The sequence below is a fragment of the Boleophthalmus pectinirostris genome, unplaced genomic scaffold (assembly GCF_026225935.1).
Source record: "Boleophthalmus pectinirostris isolate CB_2022bp ecotype Guang Dong unplaced genomic scaffold, ASM2622593v1 HiC_scaffold_8, whole genome shotgun sequence".
NCBI classification, from domain to species: Eukaryota; Metazoa; Chordata; class Actinopteri; order Gobiiformes; family Gobiidae; genus Boleophthalmus; species Boleophthalmus pectinirostris.
Genome location: NW_026571515.1, coordinates 27,816,447 through 27,828,205, shown reverse-complemented (window position 1 = coordinate 27,828,205; position 11,759 = coordinate 27,816,447). Strand labels below are relative to the sequence as shown.

Genomic DNA, 11,759 nt, shown 5'->3' with positions numbered 1-11,759 from the left:
CATGTCCAAATAAAATAATATTCTTCACCAGAATATTAAATACAGTAATTACCTTTGAGTCAGAGATAACCTGCTTCCTGTTAGTGCTTATACACACATCTGTAACACAATTACTCTGGCCCTAAAGAGAATTAGATTTAAATTGAGTAGAAAAATTATTGAGGAACATGAACATTTACACACTCAGATAATGCTGGAGTATTTAAAGTTCACCTTTAGTGAGAGGGTCTGACTGAGGGAGGTCATGTCCCACAGAGACATTCTTTTATCGAATGAACTAGACATGAGGAGGGCATCTTCACAAAGAACATAATTAGAATTAAAATAATTGGTATAAAAAAATTGAAAACATAATAATACTTTTTCTACTACTAAATATAATAAGGTTTGTAGGTTCAAGGAGTACATGGCTGGGACTAAACCATGACTAAACTCTGACCAGAACCAGGACTAACCCCAAGAACAGAATCAGGAACAAACCAGGACAAAACCAGAAACAAAACAAGATTAGACCAGGAATAAAAAAGTTTTTTTAGTAGGAATGCTGCTGAAGCTTATTACTACAGAGGAAATAAGAATACAATATTTACTATATTTTGTAAAAGTGATTTTTTCCCATCAAACTGTCGAAGTAAAAACTATGTAATATTTCTTAAACTAGTACAAAACCAATCATGTTTATAATGTATGTTTTTAATGCGAGTAGAACCCTCCTTGATTCTGACTGTCATTGGAGAAGCGACAGAAGCTGACACTGCCCTCATGTCCTCTCTGAAGACATGTCCCCCTGTGGACTGCTGGTCCCACAGCTTCAGGGTCTTGTCCCATAATGCACTGCACAAGAAGTGAGAGTTTGAGGTGGAGCAGAAGTCCGAGATGGCGTTGGAGTGGTTACTGATGAAGGAAGAAGAAAACTGTGTGATGGTGTGTATTTCTAGGTTTAAGGTGCACTGCGTAACATTTCTAGTGGAGGCTTCACCACCTGCTGGTCTCCATGGAAATGTTATTGCTTTGTATAGAATGTTCCACAGTATATCACCTGTCGATGGACATGGTGGTCTTGTGACTGTGCAAGTCCCACAGTTTGATGCAGCGGTCGGCAGAGATGCTGATGATGCATTTGCTCTCTGGGTCGAACTGGCAGTGAGATATTGTGGTTTTGTGAAAACTTGAGAAAATTATACAGAAACAGGTAAAAACACTTTATTCAAAAACCTAAAACTTAACAGGCCTCCACCTGATGGAAATTGTATTGTGTTGGATAACATTTCCTAATAAAGTGTACCTTAAAATACCTTAAATAACTTATGTTTCAGTGTATGGCAAATATCATATCTGGAAATGTTCTGAAGTACTGTTTGAACTTTCCATTAAAATAAAATACATTTTTAAGAATAAATAAATTAACCTGTCTTGCTTTAAATAAACAAATAATATAAAATACAGTTGTTGTCTGGCCAGGCTCTGATGTTACTTACATATAGCAAAATAATTTTCATTTTCCAAAACACATGTGACTTTTCATATTTCATGATATTCAGAAACAAACCCAATTTACCCATTAAAGTCAATCATGTCCCACTTTACGTTTGCCTTTTTTATTTCAAGGACAAAAATGTACCAGCACAGTGTGAGTTTTTTCATGTGGATAGGATTATAAGTGAACAATGACGGAGAGAGTTGATGTTGGCTGTATCGTTGATGTGATGCACGGTCTGACTGCTGGCGGTGTCACTGATGTAAAGACCGTTCTGAGGAAGAGAGGCACAAAAAAGGAGTCTCCCATCAGCCGAGGAGGAGCAGGAGGTGAAGAGGCCGGGCTGATGACACTTTCACTGGGAACAAGGGAGAGAAACACAGGTATAACCTTTACAGTATATATGTCAATTATGGAGTAAATTGGATGTAAATTACTGTCCAGGGACCCAACAGATTTGACTCTGAAACTGCAAGTATAATGTACAATTCATTCATGTACAAAACATTTTAAAGTATCAAGATCTTGTCATGATGGTCTCTTCCTGGTTTGTTTTAGTTACTGACAACTACACCTTCATTTACCATTTAAAGGATAATGGATAAAAGGATAGCAATATTCCCGCATTCATCCATTTCTTCTGGGATTAAGTTAATATGTTAACTCACCACATAGTTAACATTCATTAGTCATCACATAGCTGATAAGAGACTGAGATTTCAAGCTTTTTTTTCTGAATGTTTATGGTAGGGTGACCAGATTTTCAAAATTCCAAACTGGAACACACCCAGGTTGGGATGGTCGGTATAAATAAAACTGTCAAAAGAGAGTGTAACTGTGCATTCTCATGTCAGTCATAACCCGAGGGACTTCTGTATTTTCTCTTTTTTTGCTTTATGGTCATTTGTAAACATGGTTTTCTGTATTTTGGCAAAACAAATGACAATTTATGCTCCTCTTTACTGCTGGCGGGGATCAGAATAGTCAAATATCGTGATAGTCCTGTTTTAGTCCTGGTTTAGACCAGATGTAGTCCTGGTTACCTCCGCCAAGGAGGTTATGTTTTTGCCGGCGTCTGTTTGTTTGTTTGTTTGTTTGTTTGTTTGTCTGTTAGCAACATAACTCAAAAAGTTATGGACCGATTTTGATGAAATTTTCAGGATTTGTTGGAAATGTGAAAAGGAAGAACTGATTTCATTTTGGGGGTGATCTGGAAGAAATCCTGGATTCTGGATCACTTTGAAATTTTAGTTAATATTGTGGTAAATGGGGCCAAAAATTTTGTTTCTCAATATCTCGGTTAATTATTGACCAAACCCCATGCAATTTGACTCAGGAATGGACAATGGGATCCTCTTTCATATTCCAAAGGCTGATCCGGATCTGATCCAGAAGACTGATTTTATCGCAATTTATATAAAAAATGGGGGTAGTCCTTGGCGGAGGTCTGCGCTCTCTGAGTGCTTTTCTAGTTTAATCTTAGTTTAGTCCTGGTGTAGACCTGGTTTAGATCAAATTGGTAAAAAATAGGGACACCTGGGACATTTCCTGTGTAAAACTGGGACAAATCACTGGTCTTGTATAAATCTGATGGAAAAGGGGAAACAGTGGTGTGGGCGGTCACTGTTGAACTATGTAAGAGGTAGTTACCGGCATCTATCCTGTCTCCATGTCCCAGGACACCGTCTTCTTATCCCAGAAGACTGTGACCATCCTGACAAGACAAGAACACAAAGACACATGAGGGGTGCATGAAACATTGTTCTTTGTTCTTATTGTTAGGATAAAAAACTAGGCTTAGGTGGTGTATAACTACTGCTATGATGTTACTGATGTACTGCTATATTTTATTATTGTACTATTATAATTCACTATACAATGACCCAGAAAACAGGGACTAGATTACAGATAAGGGATGCAGAGATAGGTTCAGGTCATGTACAAGATATTCTATTTCTATCTATATGTCTTAACTAAATAGGGCAAGGACTTATTGATAGGGATATACTGACTCACGACTCATCACCCTGATCAGGCCAGCAAGACGCTCCCGTAAGGGGAGTGAGATGATCCTTGTCACAATCGGATAAGATTGTGCAATGTGCCAAGAGGCCTGGCTGGCCTGTGCATCAACAAAGAGGCACTAAGTCTAAACCATGGTCGCCTCCCACTATAGTTTGTGTATAAAAATCATTGTATAGGCGTAAATATTCAGTCTCTGCATGGGAATGTCAGCACAGACTCCTTATACAAGTATGACTTTGGAATAAGTAAATTATCTGGACTTTATTTCTGTTTCCGGTGTAATTTTTTGTCTAAGCAGAAACGAACGAACACGAGAGGAAAAGGGTTATTTTCCTCAACATTATGATAACATCACAACTGAAGCACAGACCCGAATTTGATTCCAGACTCTTCTGCATTCAAACAGGATGTAAGACTGCCTGGTCACGCAATAGTTTTAATGTAAACATGATTCATTCAGTCGAAATTCACAAACCTGTTGGTGTCTGGGATCATGGCACACTCTGTTATGGTTCTTTCATGGCCTCCAGTGAAATCTCTGACAGGACGACAGCTCTCTACCTCCTATAAAACACTTCATTATAAAAGGAATCATCAGTGTGCTATAATTACTATTTTATTATGTTTTGGTAGTAAAAATCAGGGGTTCTGAGTTCACTACCCAGAGGCAAGCGGTGCAGTCGGAGGAGCAGCTTACAAAGTGTGTGTCACTGAGGCAGAAGCGAGTGGCTGTGACTGAGTCTGTGTGAGCTCTGAGTATCTTCACTGAGACCTGAATAACAAAAACAAAGAACATATGATTTTGAAGAATTTGCTTAAGGTCTGTTAAATTTTCTGGACTACGCCACCTGCTGAATAGAGATATTGCTGCATTGCATTTTTTGGTGGCAAAGAATATACCTTTAAAAACATCCATTCTAACTGAGCAGGCTCGCTTCTCCACAGATATGACTTGTAACTTGGCCTAGTGATGCCACCTTATTTCTCCATGGAGACTGATGCTTATAAAAGTCGTGGAATTTTCCAGACAAAGGAGTAACATCCATGGAGACAAGGATAAGTGGATCCTCTGCCAGAAAAAGTTACATAGTGTGCCTTAAGGGAGTTTTCATTTTATGCCAATTTTACTAAACTAAAAAACGAAAGATACACTACCACAAGTTTATTATGTAAATAATGCCGTTTTAATTAAATTAACTGAAACCTGTTTTATTTTCTGTTATTACGGTCCAGTAGCAAAACTGCAATCAGATATATCCTAATACCTATTAATAAAATACATTAATTCAGACCATATCAGTAGCTTATACCTTCAAATTGTGCAACAACAACACATGTTCATTATGAAAGACTAGAATGTAAAATAAAACCCAAATCACGTTGTATCGCAGTTACCCCTCTGACCACTGGGTGGAGACTCACCCTGACTGGACTGAGGATTTTTCTCCTCCTCTGGACACTGAGGTTTCCTGTGCTCAAGTCCACATTCATCTGGATCAGACTGGCATCTTCAAGAGCCATAATAATCTGGTCACCAAGAGGCAGCGACCATGAAAACTTCAAACTAAATAGAAAACACAACAAATTTCAAAAATGACTGAAAGGCCTTCTTGTTAAAGTTAAAGTTAGTAACTTAAACTCTAACAAAGTTAAAGTTAGTAACAGCAGCATAGTAGTGGTGGTACTGGTAGTAAGTTAGGCATCAAGCATCAATATGCAAATTACAGTGAGAGAAACACTTACCTCATTGTTCCAGTTATCATAGGGCACTTGCCTGGTCACCTGTTGATGCATTTATTTTTTTATTTTTTTATTTAACCTTTATTTAAACAGGAAACAGTCTCATTGAGATTAAAAATCTCTTTTTCAAGAGAGTCCTGGAGGCCACAAAACTACAGTTTCAAAACATATAAAAACATACATACAATACATTCAGAATGACAGAACAATCAACACAATACAAAGATAGTTAAAACAATTACACCCTGAGGATTCCAGATCTCTGTTTTTTAAAATCTGTTTAAAAGATTCTAAGGAGACCAGCTCCTTTAACTTCAAATCATGTTGTAAAAACTTCCATGCCGAAGGAGCATAAAACTGAAAAGCATTAATATGGTACTGAAGTGTAAAGGCCCAGACCTCCAAAACAACCCCCCACCTCCCACTATGAAATGAAATTGAAAAATTTTGTTAACTCAGGTTTAATGTTGTTTATAAGAGTAGGTCAAATACTGAATCTTTGCCATTGTCAGGAAACACAATGCAGAACAAGGAATAATAATTGTAAAATACATTGTAATAAATAAAAATAAAATACAGATTTCTATTAACCATAAACTATGATGAGTGAGTGTCAGAAAGTAGTGCTCATTCTAATGCATGTATCAAATGTTAATGCAGAAGAGGAAAAACTCACAAAATGGCAATGAGTTTTGATGACCATCTAAAATTGTATAGAAGAGGGACATGTAACTCACAGAGAGAGGAATAACTGAAATATGTTACATCCCTGACTACAATCTCTTTGCAAGATTTTTTTTAAAACCATGTTTTCTATGTAATTCTCACTCTTAAGACAATTCATGGGTCATTTTCTAAAATAAGTGAGATGAGACACAGGGGTCTACAGAGGCAAGCCACATTTAGACTGTGCTGTCTGTCAAAGCGACTAAATAATGGAATAGTCTTTTGTGTCACCTGCCTGGAGCATTTTATTTACACTGTAATTACAGATATGCATTAATATACACTGCCTCAAATAAATAAATAAACAGATAAAAATGAGTATCTGTGCAGGACAACCAAAAGAGGCACAGGAAGAGAAGAGATACACTGACTGACCTGCTGCTAGAACAAAATCCACTGTAGCTCACCCTCAGAGTGAAGTTGCTTTCTGCTTCTTTACACAGAGTGAACCAACAGGTGGAGATTTGAGAGTTGAACTGCTCTAAAGACCATGCTGTATCAAATAAGTTCATCAAAGCAATCTGTAAGGCTCCGGACAACAACACTTCCAACCCATTGACAACTAAAGCGGTGACACTGAGCTCCATGTACTCGGAAAAACACAAAACATCCCATTCTGGAAAATTACCTTTTTGAAACAGTGGTGTTGCATTGTGAAACAACAAAACTGTGTTTTCAGTTCCACCTCATTATCCTCTCTATTTTGTAATTATTAACTTACAGTGTATGCACAATAATTATATATATTTGAATGTGCCTTACCTGGTAATATTGCTGTACTCTCAACCAGCTCCCCTTTCTGAGGGACCAGAGCTGATTTAGAGACAAAACATAATAACATCCTGCAAAAAAACAAATACTAGAAATGATAAATCCAGGCTATAATATTTTATTTTAAAGAACTCTTTACTCACATAATTCTCAGATTTATTCTTAGTGTAGACTTCATGATGATGTGTTCAAAGGAGAATCTTCACTGCAGTGAGGTGGGCCTATTTGTATCTGAGGGGCTGGTGTCATCTGTTGAAGAACAACAGAACACCTGAGTTCACTCCAGAGTGTGAAACGCAGGTGCCAAATATTCAGAAAGAGTATCTTCCCTAAGTGCTTGCATGTGTGAGATGTTAACATCAGAAGTTCGTGAGTATTAAGATCTTAAGGCATGTGCAATAGCCAGATGAGCGTTCATTTGCATGAGGGCGCAAACTATCCAGTGTCTACCTTGAAACAACTGAGTGGTACACCTCCGAGAAGTAGCCAATGTTGTATTTAGGCCTATGCAGTACCAAAATAAAATAAAATAAAAAGTAGGCCTTGGTATAGTTTATTTTGATTTTGTAAGTTTGACTGCACGCAACTAAATCCAATTAATTAAATTATTACTTAAAAATTATAGAGATCTATTGGGTGCCTGATTTGCAGATCAGAATGTTTATTTGAGTAAACTCTATCCATTGAATGAGAGGAAATGTTTTGTTCTCCCACAAAGCCCGGTGCGCTCCCCAAACAGATGACATCATCTCTAAAGGTGAGCAGCCATTTTGTTAGCTCAAACGCTAGCTTCAGGGTTAAAGGATTAGCGGACGCGTTCGAAGTGGCCAGTCTAGAGTTAAATCTGTGCAGAAAAATTAAGTATTTCACGTTTTCTTTTGTATGTAAGTGCTAGACTTGAAATCGTGGACTAAAACGGGGCTTTCGTAAGTGATGACGCCACGCGCAGTGTTAAAATTACTAGTCATTCATTGCACAATCTGTCTTGAGTTTTTAGCCTGTTAGCAGGCTAAACTCTTGCACGCTGTTGTGGAGCAAGTTTGTTTGATTTTTAAGAGTTTTTGACTGCTTTAACTTTTGTATGTGCTGGACTCATTAGTCGGTAATTTGCTCCTGAATTCACATTTGACACTGATCAACTAATCAACTCAGTTGATTTAGTTTTAGGATTAGCTTTAGCAGCGTCACTCGTGTTTGATTGTGGTGTTTTCTAATCACTCGGGCTGGTTCCGCTCGGACTCAGCCGCAGAAAAATGGCCGACATGTACATTCGTGTGGCCGAGGACGAGAACGAGGAGCCCATGGAGATCCCATCTGAAGACGACGGGACGGTGCTGCTGTCCTCCGTGGCCGCTCAGTTCCCAGGGGCGTGCGGGCTGCGGTACCGCAACCCCGAGACCCAGTGCATGAGGGGGGTCCGGCTGGTGGAGGGCGTCCTCCATGCGCCTGAGAGTGACTGGGGTAACCTGGTCTACGTGGTCAACTACCCCAAAGGTGAGCTCATTCAAAAGTACATACTGTACATACATGCTATACTACAGGCGTCATAAAGTTGCACAAAAAAAGAATCTCTCAAGACTATCACAGCAGCTGGCAGCAGGAAACTGAGATGAAGAAACATTCATTATCTTAACTTATTAGCATAATTTACAATGTAACATATATGCTTAATTGGAACAGTGCCTTACTCAACCCCACAATAAAAGACAAAAGTGTCAAAATAAATACAAAAAGTCAGTGTTGTCCTCTTTTAGACATCAGCATTAATTTGTGTGTTTTTGTGAATATTGGAGTTTTTTTTTTTTTTTTTTTAATTATTGAACTCATCCCAGTCTTTTCTTTGCAGATAATAAAAGGAAGATGGAAGAAATAGATGCTGCGTCGGCTGTGAAAATCAAAAGAGGCTTTCAGAAGACATCAGATCTCATTGTGCTCGGGTTGCCATGGAAGACGACAGAGCAAGACTTAAAGGACTATTTCAGTACCTTTGGAGAAGTTATCATGGTGCAGGTAAGTGTAGTGTAATTATGTTTTAAAGGGTAACAACCTCCCTTTGTGACTTTTTTTTTTTTTTTTTTTTTAAAGGTAAAGAGAGACACAGCCACTGGAAATTCAAAGGGGTTTGGCTTTGTCCGGTTCACTGACTATGAAATACAAACTAAAGTTATTTCTCAACGACACATGATTGATGGGCGATGGTGTGACTGCAAACTGCCCAACTCAAAGGTTGGCTTGTTACACTGCAATCTATATGATTTCCATTTTTAAATTACTCTCAAACTAATTAACCCTGTTTGTTTTAGACTTCTCCTGATGAGCCCACAAGGTGTAGAAAAATCTTTGTGGGCCGCTGCACAGAGGATATGAGCCCTGACGACCTGAGGCAGTACTTCATGCAGTATGGAGAAGTCACTGATGTGTTCATCCCAAAGCCGTTCAGAGCTTTCGCCTTTGTCACTTTTGCAGATGACCAGGTTTGGCCATAGTCATGACCTCTTCAGTTACTTCATAGATTGGACATTTATTGTTGAATGTGTTATTTAATTCCAGGTCGCGCAAGCCTTGTGTGGGGAGGACTTGATCATCAAAGGAGTCAGCGTACACATCTCGAATGCTGAGCCCAAACACAACAATAGTAGGCAAATGATGGATCGTGGGCGCTTTGGGGGGGCAGGTGGATTCAATAAGGGCTTTGCCAATAACCGCGGTGGGATGGGTGGTGGGAGTGGAGGGGTAAATTTTGGGGCTCTGGGTCTTCCCCCTGCAATGGTGGCTGCTGCTCAGGCCGCTCTACAGAGCAGCTGGGGCATGATGGGTATGTTGGCCAGTCAACAGAGCCTGACCACCACAGCTGGCACTGCCCCCACCACACGAGACCAGACCTACACCACCCCCAGCACTAGCTACAGCAGCCCCACCTCGGCCTCCCTGGGCTGGACTGGGGGCAGCACCACACCATCTGGAGGTAGCTTCAACTCAGGCTTCAACTCCATGGAGTCCAAGTCATCTAACTGGGGAATATAGAGCGCACCTATCACCCTTTTTATTTTTGTAGACTAATCTGGTAAGTATGCCAAGGCTGGGGGGCACCTTTCTTAAGTTCCTATCATTTAAAAATACACTGCCTTTTATTTTGTTACACAGATGAGATGATTTATTTATGACTAAGTCATACATTGAATGAGTGAAAAGTTGTAGTGGGATCTGCCAGACTAGCTTTTGTTTTTGAAAAATTGTGGCAGCGATGATTGTGCATGCAAAGTATATATTTATATACATGCACGAGTATCTAAGCCCCCTCCAGCCTGTATAATGTGGGCCTAATTTGTTGTAATCATATATCTGTATACAGTTGATTGGATCATTTTTTTGTTTTATGTTTTTACATCTCCTGGAAACACCTGCAGTTCACCATCTTTTCCCAGTCCCCTGGGAGGAAGCCCAGTCCGACCACAGTATCTTTCCCCTCCGTCCCAAACGCTTTGTCGTGAAAGAGCGCCTCCACGTACACTGTGTTAGACGGTGGGTGTTGTCTTTTTCCTCTCCCCTTTGACAGGAATAGAACCCTGTCACTTTGGAGATCATTGAGTGAGTAGGTGTTGGACAGAGTGCGAGTGCGAGCGGAGGGCCAAATGAAAAGAGCACGTGTGGAAAGACTGTCTGTTTTTTAAGCAACAAATGGCTGCCTGCGAGAGACCGGACCTGTGCTTTGTGAGTGTGAGAGGAACAAGCCAGTACGAATGTGTGGCCCATCACCAGGACGACAGCTTTTTCACATTGTTTGAAATTCTTAACAACAGCGCAATGTTAAGTGCTTTGAGTATTTGTATAGTTTGCTAGCATTCTCTTGCTGTCTGATTTGTGAGTGCTGTGCCTGACTGTATTCTCTCTGTGACCATCCTTTGTGAACATGATGTTTGTGTGGAGACAGTACTGGGAGCGTGGTGAGCGCTGATGTGACGAGTGTCTGAAAAGTTCCCATTGAAAGTTTGTGTTTGAAGCACGTCATGAATGCTTTTCTATGTTTGTGAATCAAAGGGAAAATTAAAATTGATTTTGACGGGTATCACAGTTTCTTGACTATTTTATCATACAAGATATTTGGGTTAAAAGCTTTGAGATGCCACTAGTGCAAAACAATATAGGAGCTACTGATTTTTATACAACAAATGTGCAGTAAAATCATTAAGATAAGGTTTTAAACATTTACCAATTTGTCCCTACTTTTTGTTGGGATCTGCATTAGTATCTTGAAAACTACATGGTCCTGAGGCAGTGAGTTTGCAGTGCTTTCTTAGTAGGATATCTTACCAACTATCTGTTGCATTGTTCCAGTCAGCCTCTTCAAAGCACAGAAAGATAAACTAGCTCCACATTAGCACACAGCCTTTTGTCATGTAAGGTTGATAATGTAAACTGACAGCTTTGTATCTGAATGGCTCATTGTGAAATATGGTGCTGCTCTCAGAATCAAAGCTTTTATAGTGGGATCTTTGAAGTGTCCCAGGACAGTAATACAGTGAGGATCTGAGTAAACACAGTCAACCCCTTAACGGGTGTGGGTCACAGGTGCAGAGGCCTTTTTCAACTGTTGGCAGGTGCAGATGTAGCACGCTCCTGTCAGGTAGTCATTGTTCACATTAGTAACAACCAAATTAGTATATAGAATATTGGATTGTTGTTATTATATAGTGTATACTGTGTATTATTTTATTTTTTTACCAAATGGCTGATCTATTATATATTACAACTTCAGTTTTAAATGAATTAGGCTGCATGTCATAATTCAAATTAATGAAAAAGTCTAGAATTATTATTACCCTGACTCACTGCGTATTTTGTGAAGTTGCTCTTTGGATGCTAGTGCCATCTAGTGGTCAACATCTCATCACCAATAAGTGAATATTGTAAAGTAATGTGAACTGTCTTAAAAGGTTTATACATTTGTAGTGAAGATTTTATATTTGTGTCAAATGGATCTATTGGATAGACATTTTTATATGTCACTAAATAAAGTGAG

At 39.2% G+C, this 11,759-nt stretch overlaps 2 protein-coding genes across 2 annotated transcripts; one reads left to right on the top strand and one right to left on the bottom strand.

Annotated features, from left to right (window-relative positions):
- Nucleotides 1–693: 693 nt before the first annotated feature.
- On the bottom strand, nucleotides 694–7,507 carry cunh1orf127 (chromosome unknown C1orf127 homolog). The gene is given in 11 exon segments (XM_055165918.1): nucleotides 694–794; nucleotides 797–894; nucleotides 1,040–1,175; nucleotides 1,703–1,835; nucleotides 3,128–3,191; nucleotides 3,978–4,066; nucleotides 4,164–4,274; nucleotides 4,925–5,066; nucleotides 5,246–5,284; nucleotides 6,731–6,810; nucleotides 6,883–7,507. Coding segments are annotated over 9 exon segments (894 nt in total). The 5' UTR covers nucleotides 5,266–5,284; nucleotides 6,731–6,810; nucleotides 6,883–7,507.
- Nucleotides 7,508–7,534: 27 nt separating this feature from the next.
- Nucleotides 7,535–10,805, top strand: tardbpa (TAR DNA binding protein a). Its single transcript, XM_020929623.2, has 5 exons — nucleotides 7,535–8,233; nucleotides 8,586–8,749; nucleotides 8,825–8,965; nucleotides 9,043–9,213; nucleotides 9,290–10,805. The coding sequence occupies exons 1-5, from the start codon at nucleotides 7,993–7,995 to the stop codon at nucleotides 9,761–9,763; spliced, it is 1,191 nt and encodes a 396-aa protein (XP_020785282.1). The 5' UTR covers nucleotides 7,535–7,992; the 3' UTR covers nucleotides 9,764–10,805.
- Nucleotides 10,806–11,759: the final 954 nt, after the last annotated feature.